At 45.4% G+C, this 21,036-nt stretch overlaps 1 protein-coding gene across 1 annotated transcript in view; it reads left to right on the top strand.

Annotated features, from left to right (window-relative positions):
• Positions 1-21,036, top strand: part of LOC147035900 (uncharacterized) — a 42,166-nt gene that overhangs the window by 14,566 nt on the left and 6,564 nt on the right. The window contains exons 4-6 of the mRNA XM_085847984.1: positions 11,794-11,998; positions 12,093-12,204; positions 12,370-12,436. Coding sequence (XP_085704110.1) covers positions 11,794-11,998; positions 12,093-12,204; positions 12,370-12,436 — 384 coding nt within the window. The remainder of the gene's footprint in view (positions 1-11,793; positions 11,999-12,092; positions 12,205-12,369; positions 12,437-21,036) is intronic.

Raw genomic sequence — 21,036 nt, forward strand, 5'->3', positions numbered from 1 at the left:
TCTCTGTCTCGGACTCTGTCTCAGTCTCTGTCGCTGTCTCTGCCTCTGGCCCTGTCTCAGTCTCTGTCTCTGTCGCTGTCTCTGTCTCTGTCTCTGTCTCTGTCTCTGTCTCTGTCTCTGTCTCTGTCTCTGTCTCTGTCTCTGTCTCTGTGTCGCGCCTGTGTCGCGCCTGTGTCTCTCTCTCTCTCTGTGTCGCGCCTGTGTCTCTCTCTCTCTGTGTCGCGCCTGTGTCTCTCTCTCTCTCTCTGTGTCGCGCCTGTGTCTCTCTCTCTCTCTGTGTCGCGCCTGTGTCTCTCTCTCTCTCTCTCTGTCTCTGTCGCGCCTGTCTCTCTCTCTCTCTCTCTCTCTCTGTGTCGCGCCTGTCTCTCTCTCTCTCTCTCTCTCTCTGTGTCGCGCCTGTCTCTCTCTCTCTCTCTCTGTGTCGCGCCTGTGTCTCTCTCTCTCTCTCTCTCTGTGTCGCGACCTAGGTCTCTCTCTCTCTCTCTCCCCAGGTCAGCGCCAGGTCTCTCTCTCCAGGGTCAGGCCTACCTAGGTCTCTCTCTCCTGTAGGTCACTCAGGTGAACTTCTCTCCCAGGTTCACTACCTAGGTATCCTCTCTCCCAGGTCACCTCAGGTCTCTGTGTGGTCTCTGTGTCGCGCCTGTGGTCACCAGGTCCTCCTCTCTCTCCAGGGTCGCGCCACCAGGTCCTCTCCAGGTCACTGTGTCTGTGTCTCTCTCCTCTCTCCAGGTCACAACCAGGTCTCTCTCCAGGGTCGCGCCAGGTCTCTCTCTCTCTCTCTGTGTCAGCGCCTAGGTCCTCTCTCTCTAGGTCTTGCGCCCAGGTCTCTCTCTCTGTGCTCCGTTTCCCAGGTCCTCCCCCCCAGGTCACACCTGTGGTCTCTCTCTGTGTCGCACGCCATGTGGTCTCTCTCCAGGTCCTCCAGAGCCTACCTAGGTGGTCTGCTCTCTCAGGTCGCCTGTCCTCCAGGGTCACTCAGGTCCCCCTGTGTCGCGCCCTGTCCAGGTCCTCGCGCCCAGGTCACTCTCCTCTGTGTCCTCCCAGGTCACACCAGGAAACTCTCCAGGTCGCGCCAGGTCTCTCTCTCTCCAGGTCACACCTGTGTCCTCTCCAGGCTCCGGCCTACCCAGGTCTCCTCCCAGGGTCGCGCCAGGTCTCTCTCCAGGGTCACACCTAGAATCCTCTCTCCAGGTCACCCAGGTCCCCTCCTCCCAGGCTCCGCCACCAGGTCCTCCAGGTCTGCCCAGGGTCCTCTCCAGGTCGCGCCCAGGTCCTCCTCTGTGTCTACCAGGTCCTCCTCCAGGCTCCAGTGTCTACCTAGGTCTCTCTCTCCAGGTCGCCACCAGGTCTCCTCTCTCTCCCCCAGGTCGCGCCTCAGGTCCTCCTCTCTGTGTTCGCGCCTGTGTCTCTCTCCCCAGGGCTCTGTCGCTACCTTGTGGTCTCTCTCTCTCCTCTCAGGTCACGCCCAGGGTCTCTCTCCAGGTCTCGCTCCTCTCTCTCTCCAGGTCGTCGCCCAGGTCTCTCTCTCTCCAGGCCACCAGGTCCTCTCTCTCTCTCTCCAGGCCCTGTCGCACCAGGTCTCTCTCTCTCCAGGTCGTCTGTGTCACCAGGTCTCTCTCTCCAGGGCTCGCTACTAGGTCTCTCTCTCTCTCTCTGTGTCACAAATTTCCAGGTCTCTCTCTCTCCATAGGTCGTCACGCTGTAGGTCTCTCTCTCCAGGGTCTGCCCTAGGTCTCTCCCAGGTCGCCACCAGGGTCTCTCTCTCTCTCTCTCTACCAGGTCCTCCTCTTCTTAGGTCACATCAGGGTCCCCCCCCCCCCCCCCCCCCCTCCAGGGTCACACCAGGTCCTCCTTTCCATAGTGTCACACTCAGGGTCCTCTCTCCCCTGTGTCGCGCCACTTTGTCCTCTCCATACCACACCTGAGGTCCTCCCATAGGTCATACCTATAACTCTCTCATAGCCATACTTTGTCTCCATAGTCACAATTGTGTCTCCTCCATATCACAATTTAGGTCGCTCCCCCTCCCATAGTCATCATATTCTCCATAGGAATTTCTTTCTGTGTCTCTCTCTCTCTCATACTCATAGGTCTCTCTCTCTCTACTAGAAACTTCCCTCATGGGCCACACTTTGTCCCCCCCCTCCATACTGTGTCACTGGGTCCTCCCCATAGTCTCACTAGATCCCCCATATCACTCTTCTGTCCCCCTCTCGCATAATCACCTGTGTCTCCCCAGTAGCCATACCTTTGTCCCCTCGCATGGGCCACAAATTAGGTCCTCCCCATCGCGCACCTGTTTGTCCTCTCATATCACAATTTGTCCTCTCCATAGTCATACCAGGGTCCCCCATAGTCTCTCTCTAGCGTCGCGCCATGTCACACTAGGTCTCTCCCCCTCATGCGTCATACTAGAAACTTGTGTCCTCCATGTCAGCTAGAAACGTCGCGCCTGTGGGTCATTACTCTCTCTCTCGTATACCATACCTAGGTCCTCCCATAGCCATACCTTTGTCTCCCTCATACATACTTTGTCCCCCCCCATGGGTCATACTCTTTGTCCTCCCCCATGGGCCATCTATCTGCGTCCTCTCCATAGTCATACCTAGGGAAACTCTCCCCCATACTTCAGGCGCCAACGTCTCTCCCCCATACGCCACAATTTGTCCCCCCATAGCTCATACCATTTGTCCTCCCCATGTGTCTCTCTTTGTCGCGCCTCCTCATGTCACCATTTGTCCTCCCCCATAATATACCTAGGTCTCCCCCCATAGGTCGCGCCTTTGTCTCCCCATAGCCATACCTTTGTCCTCCCCATACTCACTCTTTGCGTCGCCCCATATCACTCTCTAGGAAACCTCCTGTCATACCGTGGCTCAGGTCCTGTGTCTCTCATAAACCATGGCCATGGTCACACCTAGGTCCTCCATACTGTCATGGTCACTACCTAGGTCTCCCATACCTGTGGTCAGCTACCTAGGTCTCTCTCATAGCCAGAAGGTCGCGCCTGTGTCTCTCTCTGTGCGTCGTGTCACAGCCTGCGCCTGTGTCTCTCTCTGCAAGGCCGTCAGCGCCTGTGTCTCTCTCTAGCTGTGTCACGCGCCTGTGTCTCTCATACTGTGTCACACCTTGTGTCTCTCTCATGCTGTGCGCGCTAGTGTCTCTGTCGCCTCATGCTGTGCCGCGCCTGTGTCTCTCTGCGTCGTGCCGCGCCTGTGTCTCTCTGCGTCGTGCCGCGCCTGTGTCTCTCTGCGTCGTGCCGCGCCGGTGTCTCTCTGCTTCGTGCCGCGCCGGTGTCTCTCTGTTTCGTGCCGCGCCGGTGTCTCTCTGCGTCGTGCCGCGCCTGTGTCTCTCTGCGTCGTGCCGCGCCTGTGTCTCTCTGCGTCGTGCCGCGCCTGTGTCTCTCTGCGTCGTGCCGCGCCTGTGTCTCTCTGCGTCGTGCCGCGCCTGTGTCTCTCTGTGTCGTGCCGCGCCTGTCTCTCTCTGTATCTCTGTCTCTCTGTATCCCTGTATCTCTGTCTCATACACACGGTCGGACGCCATAAATCTCAAGTAAAAGGTGAAAGCGATCTCTGTGGACATCGATTGGGAATTGTTTATCGTCTGGCATGCTATTCTGCTTGTCAATAACGTTACTCGTGACGTACAAGGCTTCCATCGTAGCTGGGTTTTTGATTTCCTGTGTGTCTCTTGGATTTTGTGGAATCCAAAGCTCTTCACATGATTTGTGTATTCCGCTACGAGGCTGGATCACAAGGCTTGTTTCTCTCCATCCAGACAGGTCTCTGTGTCGTCTGTGTTTGTGTCGTGCCTTTTGTCTCTCTCTGTATCTCTGTCTGTATCCCTGTATCTCTGTCTCCAGTCGGACGCCATAAATCTCTTCGCATGGCATGCTATTCTGCTTGGATAGCTGGGTTTTTGATTTCCTGTGTGCAGGAATCCGTCTGAAGCTATGCACACTCACCTCAGCTGTTTATCCTGGGTTCAAATCTCGTCCTGGCTATAAACTGTCATCCCGTTGTTTCACAGGCAGGATGAGGTATCGATGTCTGTGCCGTCCCTCGGTTGGACATTAAACTCAGTGTCCCATCATTAGTTGGTGGACGTTAAAGATCACATTGTGTTCTTCACAAATAGATGAGCTCTCACCGGCATCCTGGTCAAATTCCAAATTATTGCTTTGACTTCCTGTCACATGTCCCTTCTGGTTCAGAGTTGATGTACGTTCAGGCATGATGGGCCAAATGGCCTCCTTGTGCATCTTATTTCCTTGTGTGTTGGAGTGATGACTTGTCCAGTATGGTCATCCTATCCAGGAAACTGCTTCGGTAGCACCGGCGCTGTGTTTTGAGCATGGTACATAACGATGCCTCGCCTTTGGTCGAACTCCCGATGCGCTCTCAGCGACACGTAACTTTCCATCTCGAGGATGCATGGAACCACTTCCTGATTAAACTCTCCAAATGGAGGTTCACTACACACTTCCACTCTCTTATTTATTTATTTCTTCCATTTGTTGAAGTGCCTTCCTGAGGCTGGCTGTTCAATCTCAATCTTCCCTCCTGGGCTTCTTGCATGGGATAAACGATGATTGCATGTCATCCACCATCCATACCCATGATCTCCTCTACCCCCATGAACCTGACCTCATCCAATGCTGTTGGTTGCAGGTTCGTGTGTTTTTCCCTCCTGTCCTCTTTTTTTTTTTTTCTTTTTTTTTTTTAACTGTTCGTCCATTCCCTTATTTGTTTCTAATAGACGCCAGGTGTTCCGATTTTTTTCATTTCATTTCGTGACCTGAAAATCGGGTGGGCGTCAAATTGGTATGATAATATGGAAGAAAAAAAAATGAAATAATGTTCATGGCTTTTCACAAGTGAGATTCTTGTACGTTAGCCTGTAATATAATGTTGAAATTTAGAATTTTATTTCCAAAATCTCTGTTTAGCCTCGAACGCATTTCGATGTATTGACCAATGAGGATCGCGCTATGAACGTTGTCTGGTTGCGAGTAAACAATATGGCGGCCTCCAGTAGCAGCGACGACGACGAGTGTTGGAGCGAGAAACGCTGTTATATGTGCATTTATCCGGCCAAAAGATCAAGTTTAATTTTAAGATCAAGATCAAGTTTTACTGACAGAACATGGCCGCGATATTTGCAATTTGTTCTTTTGTGGCAGAATTTAGAAGGTGATCAAGCTGAAATTGCGAGAAATATCGTGAAGAACCACGCTGTCGAATTCAACAAATTCGGCGAACATGGCAACAGTACGGTAACAATACTAGCTATAGCTATACCGCAAGATGCAGCGTTTCATCAAGTGTGTTATTCACGATTTACCGACAAACGAGTGAGCAGGGTGCAAAGCAGCATGAAAAAGAGAGAAGAAAATGCAGCCAATACTGGTAGGTTGAATTACTTGAATAATAAATCATGACAATGCTTCAAAACTTAGTTTGATTTTTTTTTTTTTTTTTTTTTTGTGAGGTATATTTAACGTAAAATTATTTTGTGTGTAGTGTTGAACGATTTTGAACTTGAAGGAACTGTCCAATATTTATGCAAGGAGGTATGAAACAAATACATTTTTAAAAGGAAGTCTGAAGAAGGGGGAAGGAATCTAGTCCTGCTAACCATGACTCAAGGTCGAGACATCTTTTAACTGTACTGACATTTTCTTGATGGATCGCGAGTCCTCCATTATCATTACATAGACATCCACCGTACATTTATTTTAAGAAGTGAAGAGTTCAAGCATCAAAAATAATACACATACCTCTTGTGTAATCATCTGAAAGATGCTGTAGATCTTCTCTACACAGTCTAGACGCACCACAAGAGAGTGCATTTCAACATACCAAATTCAAGGGATGAAAAATTAGATTGTTTTCTGAGTACAATTTTGTCAAGTCTGCCAGGCAATATTGAGGTGATCTGTCATGTTTATCTCAAACATCATGAGGTGTGAATCAGTACGTGCTGTGGGATTATAATTATCCACGACCGCCCGCTAAAACCTCTTCACTGTTTCACAGCTAAAGCATTGGAGCCCAACATGCCTCCCATGTTTGGTGCTATTTCTTATTTGTGCAGCAGATATTAATACACTTCCCTGTAACTCAGCTTACATCTGAGTTACAGTTACTGGAACTAGGGGGGGAATACCAAGTAAATGCCGCAACAATTATAATGTCTGTTTATTTTCTTAAAGTAGGTCCTGTATTTAGAAGGAACAAATTATTCCGTGCACAGATTTATGCAAGTGCGGCAGGAACGACTGCTCAAACATAACTGGCCATGTTGACTTTAATGATAAGAATGATGATAAAGACTCCAGATCTGAAGCTGACGAAGACTGATGCTGAAGAGGATGAAATAACTGCACTATTTGTATGATGTTTTGGACAAGGTTCAAGATGACCAAGCCGAAGAGACAAATTGTGGCTATCTCGAGTCTTTAAAACAACATTTTTACTACTTTTTTGGGGTCTGAATTAAGAAATATTGCTGCCAAGACCAATATGAACATGACATCATATAGTTTGTGTTGTTTTTTACTGTGTAAAAGGGTTTTTCAAATGTAACATACACCTGGTGTATACTGGTGTTTTGGGGCAGCGGTTCTCGGTAACGTACCACAATATCGCTTGTGGAAAAAAAAAATAGGATGTTTTGGGGTTCATAAGGCTTCATCCCACACCCTTCTTGCCCAATCCCTAGGTTCAGGTCATGAAATCAAAAAAACAAACAGAAATCCACCCTATGGCCCACGGTCTATAATTGTGACCTCACTTCCCCCACTCAGTTTGTTGCCTTTTTTAAATTATTTTTATAAATCTAAAATGTATTTCTTTTTTTGAAGGACCATAATTGGAAAATTGATTCATGTTTGCAACGAACAATATTAATTTGGTGTTTTGCGTAACACCTCAAAGGTCCACAGAATCAAAATATCATGTTTGGTTCTATGAATAGATGTGGCTTCACTTAACACTTTAATCGTCGTTCTTGTCTTGAATAAATAACTTGAAGCGAACATTTCAATGTTTTCTGGTGTCCTTTTACGCTCAGTTGGCCCCTTCTCGCAAAACGCGCCGCTCCTATATCACGTAACCCGCCACGTCATCTCGACCTCTCGTTCATACATGTACAGCCTGACAGCACCTTCGACATCATGATTTTTTGACTATCATCGTAATCTGGGGATTCTTGATCAAAAAATTCGTGACATCCACTTCCTCACGAGTCTGAAGCGAGTTGTGCGCCCATTATCCGTTGGGTGCTGATAACCTTTCCCTCGATGTCGTCATGACAGTTTATCGGGAATTTTTAGGGGCTGCACGCGAGGGGTTCGCTTTTTAGGTCATCTCTTCGAGCATGACCTAATAATATTGGTGTTGAGAGGAGAGGTGACGATCCATCCGTCCACAATGAAGTTGAAGCGGGATATCTGGTCATTAGTGATCCTGATAGAGGTCGATGAGACGTACACGATGGTATGACTTTCAAGGTCACGAGGCCTTTGAAGTTGCGAAAATGACGATTTTCAAATTCTATCTCCTCCGCCATTTCTCAAGCGATCTTGAATTTGATTGTGGCATATGAATCTATGGGACAATATCTAAATTTTGATCGGGCCGGATTTTCGATATTTGCTTTCGTTTTCGTGTCACGTGACTTCAAAGTTGGCAAAAAATGCGAAAATGACGATTGTCAAAATCGATCTCCTCCTACATTTCTCAAGCGATCTTGAATTTGATTGTGGCATATAAATCTATGGGAGAATATCTAAATTTTGTCAGGCCGGATTTTCGATATTCGCTTTCGTGTCACGTGACTTCAAAGTTTGCAAAAACTGCCCTACCTTCAGGAGGCTATATATTTTCTCGCAGAGATGATCGTCACTCCCGCACGGGGGTAATTTGTTTAACTGTAACATCTCAAAAATTATTACGATTCAAAACCACATTCAGTTGTTTGTTTATTATTTTAAAAATCTATATGATGACATCAAAACCTATTTATTTATTTGTTTCTGATTGTGTGGATCTTAAAGGAAGTCTGTTTTTTTTTTGTCTCTGTCTTGTCTTTTTTTTGTCTCTGTTTTGTTTTCCCGACCCCCTTAGATTTGGCTAATTTTTTGCATGTATGTTACATGTGATAGTCTATGTTCACATACAAAATTTTAGCTAAACCATCACCTTCGGAAAAGGCCACTTTGATATTGGTGCATGTAAGTGACATGAGGTTTTAAAGCTTTGATGCTGATGTTTTGACCTGCCTAACAATGTTCATATACACGAAGGACAGACAATATCTCACAGAAGGTGTACATATATATTAATTTTTTTTTGCTTTCTGCATTTTTTTCATTAACATTGAACATGTTATGCTGTGCTCAAGATGTACCCAATCTGTTCACTCGATCTACTCATTCGTTCCTCTTTTTGTCCCACCTGTGGAACCAACTTCCACCTCCTCTTCAATCTCACTCCTCCCTCCAGGTCTTCAACACAGCTGTTTACCACCATCTCAGATCTCAGATCATCCCCAATCCAAAACCATGATCTTTTCTGCCCCCATTAACACCCCCCCCACCCCACCCCACAAGCCCACCTCCTTCCAAATTTCCAGTTCCTTCATGAGAGTTTCCTTCGACATCCATCTTGTCTACCCTGTGCATCCTCCCCTGTTACGTCCTCACCTGTCCCATGTTTAGCTCCTCCATGAGCCTTGACATTACAAACAAAAAAAAAGCCCCCGCTCTTTCATAATGTGTATGTGGTGTACACAAGCAAGTTGGACTTCAACAGCTTCCCTTTCTCGACGATAACATCGCTGCATTTGTTCATACTAGTACGAGCCTATAAAAATAAATAAATAAAAAATTAAATTAAATAAACAACAATAATAAATAAATAAACCACACAGGCCGTTTCTTCGCTCTCACGTGCCCGTACGTGCATGACCCGGAAGTTCGATATTATTCGCAGTTACGATTATTCGCAATTTATTTTTAATACCCAATTATTCAATTAGCGCCAACGTATTTTACCTTTTCTCAATGTCGTGGCAAGGAAAAACAAAAAGAGAAGAGAAGAGAGAGAAAAAATATACTTCCTGGTTCGGAGCATACCAGCACTCTGATGTTCCCGAAATTTATACACCATCTAATATGAAAACGATCATAACTTGGGCCATTGTGTTTATCTATAAAGGCGCATAAGAAATCGAGAAATTATTAGAATACACAAAGTCATCACTCTCCGGAAGCCCGTACGTTGTAACCCGTAATGGGGAACGTGGCTGTGCTTCCCTTCCACATCGGCCACGCCCACGCAACAACGTGTCTTGCCATTGGTTTGGTAAATAAATAGCGATAACTTGGGAAGCACTTGTCCGATTAATATTAAACCTTGAAAAGGCACATCCTCAGGTCCCCAGAAATATACCAGGCAAGTTTCAATTAGATCGGACCAGAGGTTGTCGAGAAACGGCGGTCACACAGACACACACAGAGATTGCTGGAATTATAGATAGATGTATGTATATATACATACATACATATGTTTTCACGCACACCTTGATCCATCTGACAAAAGATGTGTTCCAAACACATATTACGGATGTATTCTAGATAAGCAGATATCTGCATCGCAAGGAGGTCACACATCCTGGTGAACGTTGGGAGCCGGGCCACTATGAGCAATGATCTCGTTATTCTGAGACCTCGGTTCAATATAACCGGTCTGGGTCATTCCACCTCAAATCACCCAGAAAAAAATCATTTGTAACCCGACCCCCTCAGATTTGGCTAATTTTTTGCATGTATGTTACATGTGAGAGTCTATGTTCACATACAAAATTTTAGCTAAATCGGACTAGGGGTTGACGAGATATGACCTTGAGAACTTTTGACCTTTTCGACTCATGTCGCGTTTCCACCAAAATTCAAGTCCTCATATCTCAGCAACCCCTTGCCCTATCTCGATTATTTTGGTGTCGTTGGAAAGGTAATTGTCCATAGAATGCAAATCCAGCATCGGTTCGTCGATCGATTTAAGTTAGGGGTGGATGATTTTTGGACATGACATTTGACCTTGACCTTGAAGACCTCGTGATCTTGACCTGACCTTGCATGAAAATGAAAGTTCATACTGTCGACTATAACATATCAAAAAACTGGAGGGGTCGTATTTTTTGTTCTCGAGATATTTTCGGCCAAAGTTCAAAGGTCGTAAAAATGCAAACCAAATCATGATGTCATAGACATGCCCAGGCTTGTCAGTTTGCAGTCAATGTTAGCTAGATTACGTTCAAACATGAATGGACTTGTCCAGGCCTGTTTCGCAGTGCTGCCGACAGAAAAGAAGGCAAAACTGCATCGAGTTTTTTTTTTTTTGTCATTCTAGAATACAGTCTCTGGAGGCTTGATTAACTGCTTATACTGGTACAAGCTTAGTGTCTTTAAACACTTCGTCCTGACTTTATCGGGATGGATTTGTATTGGATCACAACACTTCTTCAAAACCAAAAATTTGGTGAGCAGTTTCCTTTCGTGATATGAACAAATTGTTTTTATTCTTCGTTTGTCAACTTTCGTTGGGAGATGAAGGATTTCAATGGTCTCCTCGTCTTCCTTGACCGAGATACTCCGCAAGTTAGCGGTTTTGGCAGAACAGCCTTGGTGACATTCATCAAGTGACGAAAAGCTACAGTTATTCATTTTTCGAAGTTATCGATGAATGATATGATGTGAGCCATGAAAATAGCCAAGATTCTCTCAAGTCCAGGCAGATTCAGCGATGCAGGTCCGGACAGGAGCACGGCGAAACAGGCCTGAAAAGACAAGTCGTCCAGTCCATTCATGTTTGAATGTATTTAGCTCAGGGGGCATCTCTCGGAAAATTTTCTGATATGAACTCCTAATGGTAGGTTTGGCGACACCTACGATTGGAGAGTTGAAATCAGAAAATTTTCAAAAATGTATTATTTAGTGCTACTAGCATAGGAGCGGATTTCAGAAATTTTTCTGAGAGACGCCCCCCCCTCCCCCGTCTAAGTTGCAAGAAACCAAAGGAGCATGTTACAACCTGTAGTGGAACCAACATGTCATCAACTATGATTGGGATGAGTCTGGGCACACTATTGGCTGTAAAGTGACAAGCCTGGGCATGTCTTTGTACGTCATGATTTGGTTGCATTTTTACGACCTTTGAACTTTGGCTGAAAATATCTCGAACAAAAAATACTACCCCTCCAGTTTTTTTTATATGTTTTAGTAGACAGTATGAACTTTCATTTTCATGCAAGTCAGGTCAAGGTCACGAGGTCGTCAAGGTCAAATGTCATGTCCAAAAATCATCCACCCCTAACTTAACTCGATCGACGAACCGATGCTGGATTTGCATTCTATGGACAATTACCTTTCCAACGACACCAAAATAATCGAGATAGGGCAAGGGGTTGCTGAGATATGAGGATTTGAATTTTGGTGGAAACGCGACATGAGTCGAAAAGGTCAAAAGTTCTCAAGGTCATATCTCGTCAACCCCTAGTCCGATTTAGCTAAAATTTTGTATGTGAACATAGACTATCATATATAACACACGTGCAAAAAAATTAGCCAAATCTGAAGGGGTCGGGTTACAACCCTTGGGTGAACTGAGGTAGGTAATGAATGACCCGTCTTTGTCTGTGATGTATTTTACATTTTCTTTCTTTTCAGTAACTTTTTACATTTTATTGTTTTTAAAATACAACCATATCGCATTGTCTTAACCAAACTAGGTTGGGCCCCAAAGCTGTTGATATCCGGGTACCATGGAGCAGGGACCAAAGACCTGGAAGTATGCAGGCCTCAGCCTGGTTCCCCAGCACTGCTTCTCCTCAGCCTCTCCTCCAAATTCCTCCAACACCTGGCCCCATCCCTCCACTTTTGCCCTTAAAGTTCCGGACCGGCATGTCCCTGCCGACTGGAATTCGTCCGCTGCTGGTGAGGCCAAGTTTGGCATTTGGCACATGTGTTAAACTATTGGGTTAGAATGATCATTTAATGATGACACCAATGGTTGTATCTATGCTGTCAGTCTTCTCAGTCCTCAGGTCCCATTCTGCCTCTTGTGAAGCGCAAAGCTGGGGTTCCCTTGATGAAAGCTCCTCAAAGCAAGTTTGCTCGACTACCACCGCTCATATCTCAAGGTCATTGTCTCCAGGAAATCTCTCGATGCGCCCTTGTATCCATAAACTCCCTCGTATAAATACAAAATGATACACGGATGAAAGGTAGACAATGCCACCTGCCATTTTGATTTATTTGAAGATGTCGTATGAAAAAAATTAACTGTCTATTTTCCTTTTCTGCAGACAAGAGAGAGGATAAGTTAAAAGCAGAATGCATCAAGCAAACCAAGTGCTCGACTGGAGACCTGAGGTGTGTTGTGTTGGCAATGAAGGACCAAGAGGGGTGGGTGGGACGACGCCTGTCAGTTAGCCTGGTGGGGGCGTGCCCGCGGTGACACCATTGGCCAAGGGCCAGTCACACCTTCAGTACTGTGCAAAAGTTTGGATTATTCCAATGATATTCCAACTTTAGAATAAATTCATCAAATTATAAATGATGAAAGTCAAAGGTATTTGTTTTAGTGAATTTACATCCTCTATAAACGTGTGAAACAAACTGCTTAATGAAATAACAGCAACGGCGTCATTTCATCTTATCGGTCAGTAATTTGTGTGTCCAGCCTTTGCCTTCTTGAGCGCCGTCACTCTTTTACTCATGCTTCCTGTACACGAATGAAGCACTCTTATAGGAATATTGTGCTCAATATTCTCTCGTACATTCCACAGCTCTGTTTGCTTAGTTGGGTTCCTCTTGTTCTGAGGTAATCCCGTACGGCACTCACGTCGGGCCTCCTGGGTGGTTGTTCCAACACTTGAAGCATACCAGCTGTAACCTTGTTCTCCAAATACTGTTTTACTGCGTTGGAAGTGTTTTGGATCATTACGTTGTTGAAAAAGGAAATCTCTTCTGATTGAAAAAAATTTATTTGGGATATTCATTGTCGAGGCTCGTGTAAGAGCTAAAACAACGTATAACATGGCAGGAAAAAGAGGGGTGGGAGAAGGAAGCACAAAATAGTAGAGAAAGGAGACAATAGGAGATGTGTGGAAGGGAGATGGACAGGGTAAACAAGATGGCCCTGCAGGGACTTTCAGGAAGGAAAGCAGGGAATTTGAAGGAGGAGGGTTTGGGGTGGATTTGCGGGGGTAGAAAAGATGATTTTGGATGGGGGAAGATAAGAGATGGTGAACAGCTGTTTTGAAGACCTGGAGGGAGGAGTGGGATTGAAGAGTGTCAGAGTTTGGTCTCAAGGTGGGGGAAAAAAAAAGAGGAATGAAAGAGTGAAGGTGAGCAATGATTCTTGATTTTGGTAGTTTCACCAGAAGGGGGTTTTTTGTGGACCTTGGGCACCCTCCAGAAATATGGGGGGGGTAGGTCACAGACAGAGTGGGGGGGGGGGAGGAAAGGCCGGAGAGAAGATTGTAGAAGACACAAAGACCACCGACCTGTCTGAAGCGATGATGGATTCCATAACCTTGCTGATGATTGGGAGAAGGCTGATTGGTCTCTAGTTGCAGGGATCAGTTTTTGCACCTTTTTTGCAGTATTGTTTGCATTGCAGTAATGTTTGCTGATTTCCAAACAGATGGCAGATGATCTTGAGTAAATGAGAGGGTGAATAGAACAGAGAGAGGGTGAGGAAGAGCGGAGGATCAGGTTTTTAGAACACGTGGGCTGATGCCGTCTGGACCGGTTGCAGAATCTGAGTTGAGGTTTGACAGCAAGCTCTACACTTTGTCAGGAGAAAAGGACACAGAGTCCAGGAACAGTTGGGTGCGACTGGGTAAGGTGGGTACAGAAAGCGATGGGTTTTGGGCACAAGCTTTAGAATCAAACACCGAGTTTCGACATTCAGCCTTTTCTCGTGCGTTGTCAGCTGTGTGGCCATTTGAGGTAAGAGAGGAGATGGAGGGGGGCCATACACCAGAAACAGACTTAACTAGATGCCACCAGTATTTTGAGGAGGGAGAGAGGTTTGAGAGTTCAGATTTGAGATAAGAAAGATGTTTTCTGGCTCTCCTGAGGGTCAACACAGTGGAAGGAACTGAGATTGCCTTCAGTTGGGTTTGCCTTTCATGAGGCGAAGGAAAGTTGTTTCAGGACAACTGCTTCGCCACAAGCTTCAGTGTACCATGGGTGGGAGGAAGGGTAGGACAACTGAAGACAAAATGGGATAAATCTGTGCTAGAGGGGGGAAAGTTTATTTGAAAGAATTCCCAGGATGAGGTGATGTCGGAGGAAGTAGAGGTGGGAGACTGGTCTTGAAGTTTGATGGTTGCATGGACACCCTGCCAGTCAGCCTGAGTGAAATGCCAGACTCGACGTCGCTGAGATGGTTCTCTGATGACAGCCAGAGAGATGTCCACTTTGACAAGGACGTGGTCAGAAGAACCGATTGGAGCGGAGGAAGAAGAGTCGATATTTTCAGGGAAATTTGTCAAAATCAGATCCAGAAGAGATAGAGTACCATTGGTTGAGTTCTACTGAATGAGATTGAATCTACTGAATGAGAGGGTGAGACATTTGTAAGGTTGGAGCGGAGCCCACAGATGTTTGAAAACCATACAGTTTTGGATCCCAGAGGGGGAACTGTTCGTAATGAAATGGAAGACCAAGAAGAAACCCAAAGAGCAAAGATGGAGTCGTCAGGAGGAATGTGGATAGGATTCGGGTTTCAGCCGCTTCTCCACTACCCTCCAAAACCCATCCAGGTGCAGCCAGGTGAACCTTACAGAAAAATTTCTGCAATAACTCACTTCTCCTGAGAGAGATAGATAACAATAGAGAGGAAAAGAGAAGAAAAAGCAAGAATTACAATGAATAAAGACAATTGTCAAAAAAGTAGAAATAAGTGTGAAAGGAACAATGATGTCGGGGAGAACCCGGACAGATAGATTTCAGCAGTTACTCCCCAGCCTCAAATGCAGCAACATGTACAAGTGACCAAGAGGTTTGTCAGCGGGGAGCCACAATCCACACAGCATCAGGATATGGTAGAAAGGAAATTGAAGGAGTTGTGGAGGAAATAAAAACTGAAGGTGATAAGTTGAAAATAAGACATGAATATCCTGAAACAGGTGGAAAGAAGGGTTGGTCTTGAGGAAACGCGATATGAAAAGATCGACGAATACTCACCAACATGCACAAGTTTTAACACAAAACTGAACTGGAAATAGTAAACATGGAGATAACAAAATAACAGTAAAAAAAAAACCAACGGAAAACGTATCTTTGAGAAAGTTGGCAGAGACCCTGAAAAGAACTGCCACCATCGTGAAAGAATCCAAACCAGGGATTCAACGATTTCCACCAAGAACTGCATGATGCTGCAGTATCTGCTTGTACATCTCTTTTGTTGGCATCCTATTGTCTGGGGGTGTTGCTCAGGTTTTGGTGTTGGGAACCCTCAGAGCCTTCACCGTGTCTAGCAGTAGGCTGCAAACTTTGCGTGTTGTAATGTTCTCCATGTCTTCAGCGTATGAACGGGAGTCTCAAACGTTGATTTATCAGAACAGAGTACCTGATTTCCATTGTTCAGTCACCCAATCTTGGTGCTTCCTTTCAAATTTCAGTTTTTTTCACCTTATTCAGTGATTTATTTCACGCAACTCTGCCATGGAGTACTGCTGCATCAGCCTTCTGTACACGGCGCCAAACGAGATGTTAATGTTCAGGCCTGCTCTCATTTTATTTATCAGCTGCTGAATTGATTTTCTTCTATCACATCAGCTGAGCTTCAAGTGCTTGTCATGCTTTGGGCAGGTTCTTCTGCGTCTTCCTAGCCTTTTCACCCTGCCCGAAGGAGAGAGAGAGTTGCATTTGGGTCCGTTTGTTACTTGCAAAATTGAAGATTTTTCAAATATATTGGTTCGTTGATTTTGTTATTCTGTCTGTCTTTATCTCCTTTAGGTCACAATTTTAAACCGATCTTCACAAAACTTCACCACATGGTAGAGTTTGTCATAAGGAAGAAGCCTATTGTTTTTGAGGTCAAAAGATCAACAACTTTGGTGGGATTTCTAAAATTGTTAATTTTCATCCGATTCACTTGAAATTTGAAAAGGATTTGTATATTTGCTCATCAAATTCAACCACCAATTATTTTTGAGGTCAGATTTGTTTCATGGATTTTTGAAAGTATCGTGCTCTGCATGACGTCTTCTTCTTGTTTGTTTGTCTGTGTTTGTCTGCACAGAAAGAACTTTACTGTTTTTTCTCCGCAACCGCTTGTCGGATTGGGACAAAATTTTCACCATAGGAGCAACTGACTACTCATGTAGAATGTTTTAATGATAATTATGTCAGAGGTTTCATGGTGTGGCAGCCATGTTGGAAAAAAACCAAAAGACTTTTGATCACTATCCGAAACCACATCGATGTGGGGAAGAAAAAAAAATTGAACCTTGGCATATGGCAAGTGCTCCTCATGAGGAATGTGATTTTTTTTTTAATGACATTATAATTGCATATGTAGAATGCGACATCTGATGAGTACGAAAAATTTTGAGGGTCATCTGTGATAAAATGGTCCACACAAAGAAAAATTGATAATGTCATTGGTTCGGTGATCACAGCAGTCATATTGTTAAAAAAAAAAAACCCTTCAAAAATCTTCTTTAGTGGCAGAACAGCTCGAGGCAAAACTTTACACTTATGACCTCCTATCCATGAGGAACAAAAGGTTCACCCATATGATCATAGATCACATTCTTTGGCAGCCATAATGGATTTACCCTTAAACCAATAAAAATCTTCTTAAGAATAGTTGGACAGATCGAGGGGAAACTTCATACAAATGTTCCCCAAGCCTTGAGTGTACAAGTTTGTTTAGGAATATTTGATAGGTCACATGGTTTGGCAGCCATACTTGATTGAAGAAAAATATTAAATAATGTTTTCTTTATTAAGCACTTAATCAATCGACGTGAAACTTCACATTTATGATCTAGTAGTGATGGGGAATACGTTTTAAATTTCAACTTGATCAGAGGCATTATTCAGAGGATCAGATCAGATGATCAGAGGCAGATCAGAGGCAGGCAGAATTATTTGTTGTTTTTGATCTTGGTTTTTTTTCTTTTTTTTTAATAAAAAAAAATTTTTGAATAAGGCTAACTTGGCTGTGCCTTGATGTGTTTGAGGGTAGAGGAGTAGCAGCTGAAAAGTGAATCCTATCCAGGTTCCTCCTGATGACTTCATCTTTGATTTTTCCTTGTTGGGGTTCCTTCTGATGACTCCAATGCAGGACTGTACCTATTTGGTCTTCCTTTTGAATTAAATTGAATTTATTTTAATCCCATTCTGAATTCAGTTGAGTAATGAATGATAAAAAAAAACATCATGGGTCAGGGTTAGGTGTCCAATCAAAGCAGGGCATCTTGGGACCCGGTCATCACTGCCAGCAGTTATAAAGTGGCAGCTGTATTTTGTACTGATGTGTTACGAAACTAATAATATGCATAATTACACCACACAAAACAAGTCCTGGTGAGGGTCTGCAATCCCTGATTGCTCTTTTTCTTGTTTTGTCGTATACCAAACCATTTTATTTGAGGCGTTGCAAAGTGTACCTCGCACAATTGTAGGAGATATTCAGCTTTTCTGCCATTTCTTCACAGTGCGCCGTCTTGGATCTTCACATGCTTTTCTGTGACGCTTTGTACACTGTGACGGGTCTAAATTATTGACTCGTGGTTTCTTCCAACTTTTAGGATTGCAGCCGTGTAATTGTTATCCATTCATAGTGAAATTATGGTTTCCACAATCCGTACACAGGAATAAAAAGCAAGCATAAAGTTTTCCGCATTTTATCAACAACAGAAAAGAACAACCTCTCATGAAATAATCAATGAAAACCTTGTGTTCATGCTAAAATACTCCAGACTAGGTGAACTCGTCTGTATTTGTCAGGTCAGGCCAGATTAGATCTGTGACTTGCTACAGGTATCATGTAAACCTGCACCAACCTGTTCCATGGTCGGGTTGTCGGCGAATTAAACCATCTACCCCACCAGGTTTTCTGGTGAGGAGGATGTTTGGATATGGACACCCAGCAGGATTAAAAACAAAACCTGTCAAAGGGTAGAGGAGCTCCTTGTGAGCCAACGGCCATCCATATCGAGTACCAACTGTGTCTGTGGACGTCCTGCAGTTGGGTTACTTTCTTTTTTTCAGAGGTTGGTTGCAGGATTTTTACTCCAGCCACCGTAAAATCCTTCAAACACAAGAAAAACGCAAATAAATCTGAAAACACACTCCGTGAGAGTACCTTCTGTTCAGCTTCCTTTCGCAGGGCAGCTCACCGGATGATGGGATTGGGACAATGCCTTTGGGACCCTTTGATGATAGGAGGAAAAGCATGGGGTAACCTTCCCGGATCAGGTTACGGAAGTGTGTGTCAGGGTGGTGCTGAAGTGTTGTCAACCAGATGGCGGTATCCTTGGATTAACCTGATGTCCCTTCAGGTGGGTGCCTGGAATGTCCTATCCCAAAGAGAGGATGATCACCTGTCTCTGTTATCATCTGAGCTAAAGCGTTTGGACATCGACATTGCAGCACTCTGAGGTTCAGAGACCGGATTGCAGTGAGATCATGGTGGGTCAGTACATGTACTATTTGTGGGGTTGCTCTGATGGTTACCATGTCGAAGGAGTTGCTCAGGCTGTGTCCAATAAGCTGACTCAAATGATAATTGAGGTAACACCGGTCAACGAGCGTATTATGAGACGAAGGATTGGTCACTCCTTGGGTGTCGTTTCCCTGGTCTCTGTTTATGCTCCGACTGAGGCGAGTGATCTCACCGTGAAGGACTCATTCAATACCACACTCGAGTCTGTGGTTGATCAGTGCCCCAGGCTAGATACTCTTCTAGTCTTGGGAGGATTTCAATGCATCGACTGAAGCTGATAGGGATCGTTATGAGACGTGAGTTGGTCCCCATGGGACTGGAGCTGTGAACCTGAATAGCACTAAGCAACTTGACTTTGCAGGAAGTCATGCACTTAGGGTGCCTTGTCCATGGTTTCAGCACCTACAAACTCATTGCTTGACTTGGTATTCCAACATTGGTGGTGTGGCAAAGGAGATTGACCATGTGCTCATTGGTGGTCGCTGGAAGATGATCTAGAACTGCAGGGTCCACCAGAGTGCTCAGTTGCTCAATACTGACTGCAGGCTTGTGGTTGCAAATCTGAAGTTGCCGCTTAAATCTGGGAGAATGGTACCATTCCAGCCTTGGCTGGATGTTGGTAAGCTCAAGGATGAGAGAGTAGCTGAGGAGTTTGCGAACAGGCCGAGTCGGGATTTGGGGGGTCTGGGTGCTTTTGAGAATCCCGAAGAGTTGTTGCCTTGATGTTGCCAGCGGATGTCTTGAAACTCACTGTCTGGCGAAGAAGAATTTTGTCTCTCAATGGACACTGGATGCCATTGACCAGAGTCGCAGGGTCAGGCTCATTGGCAGAACTGAGCTGTTCAGGGAACTCAAGTGTAAAACCGTATATGCGCTGAGGGTGGACAAGGAGGCCTATGTGTGAGGAATATGAGGGGGAAGAGCATCACCTGTGGTGAAGTAATTCTCATCATGCTTACAGGGGACTTTGCACATTGCATTCCTCCAAACCCATCCCTTGGTGCACTGCAGTTGGAGCGGAGGGTGGGGGGCTCTTGACGGAGGAGTCTGAAGTGAAGACCCGCTGGGCCAGTTACTTTGAGCGGCGAGACCAGGCTGATCCAAGAGCTGTCAACTTGGATGTCAAGGGTGTTGTATTCCTGTTTGCTGAACCTCCAATCAACTGTGGTCTACCTTCGTTTGTGGAAACAGGCTGCGGTGAACCGGTTGAAATGGGGTACAACCCCAGGGATCTGTGGCATCCATGCTGAACTTCTCAAGGCTGGTGGAAATGCTGTACTCGTGTCGTTGCATGCAGTTTTGTGCTCTACTTGGAACACAAGCATCATCCCAACTGACTGGAAGAGGGGCATTGTTATCCCTCTCTGGAAAGAGAAGAATGATCACCAAGATTGATCGCCAAGGGGTGACGTGACACTGCTCTCAGTGCCGGGCAAGGTATTTGCTCGGATAATTCTTGATCGGGTTCGCCACCATCTGCTTGAGCACCAGCGTCCAGAGCAGTCAGGCTTTACACCAAAGAGGTCAACGTTTGACCGTATCCTTGCTTTTCGTGTCCTCACCGAACGCAGGCGAGAGTTTCGGCAGGGGCTGTTTGCAGCCCATGTTGATCTGTGTAAAGCGTTCGATTCAATGAATCGGGATGCCCTCTGGAGGATTCTTGGCCTTGGTGGGGTGCCACCAAAACTGATCGATCTGATGTCTGAATTCTACTCTGGTACTGAGAGTGCTGTGAAATGTGGTGGTACCTGACTTATTTCCAGTTGTTACTGGAGTTCATCAGGGGTGTCTGTGTCCTGGCCTCCACACTTTTCAGCACTTGTATCGACTGGATTCTGGGGAGGATGTCAGAGAGATCAAGTTGCGGTGCATCTTTTGGGAATGTCAAGATCTCTGACCTTGATTTTGCAGATGATGTGGTCATCTTCGAGGAATCTCTGGATATCCTTTGGGGGCCCTCGAGGTGCTGAATGAGGAGTCGGAGCCACTGGGATTATGGGTTTCCTGGGTCAAAACTAAGATCCAGGCTTTCATTGACATCTTGGATGCTGCATTGCTGCTGTCCTGTCTGTACCTGTTGGTGGTGAGGGTGTTGAGGTTATGGGGAGATTAACTTACCTTGGCAGTGATATTCATGTCTCTGCTGGCTGTGAGCCAGAGGTCAATAGATGTCTGGGTTGGGCTGGATGGATTCACTTGATCATGGGGTATGGTGCTGCCGGTACTTGTGCGAAAGGACGAAAGTCCGAGTCTTCAGGTCCTTGCTGTTTCCAGTCTTGCT

This window comes from Eptatretus burgeri, chromosome 1, assembly GCF_056783735.1.
Source record: "Eptatretus burgeri isolate ZD-2024b chromosome 1, Ebu_testis_v1, whole genome shotgun sequence".
In the NCBI taxonomy this organism is placed as follows: domain Eukaryota; kingdom Metazoa; phylum Chordata; class Myxini; order Myxiniformes; family Myxinidae; genus Eptatretus; species Eptatretus burgeri.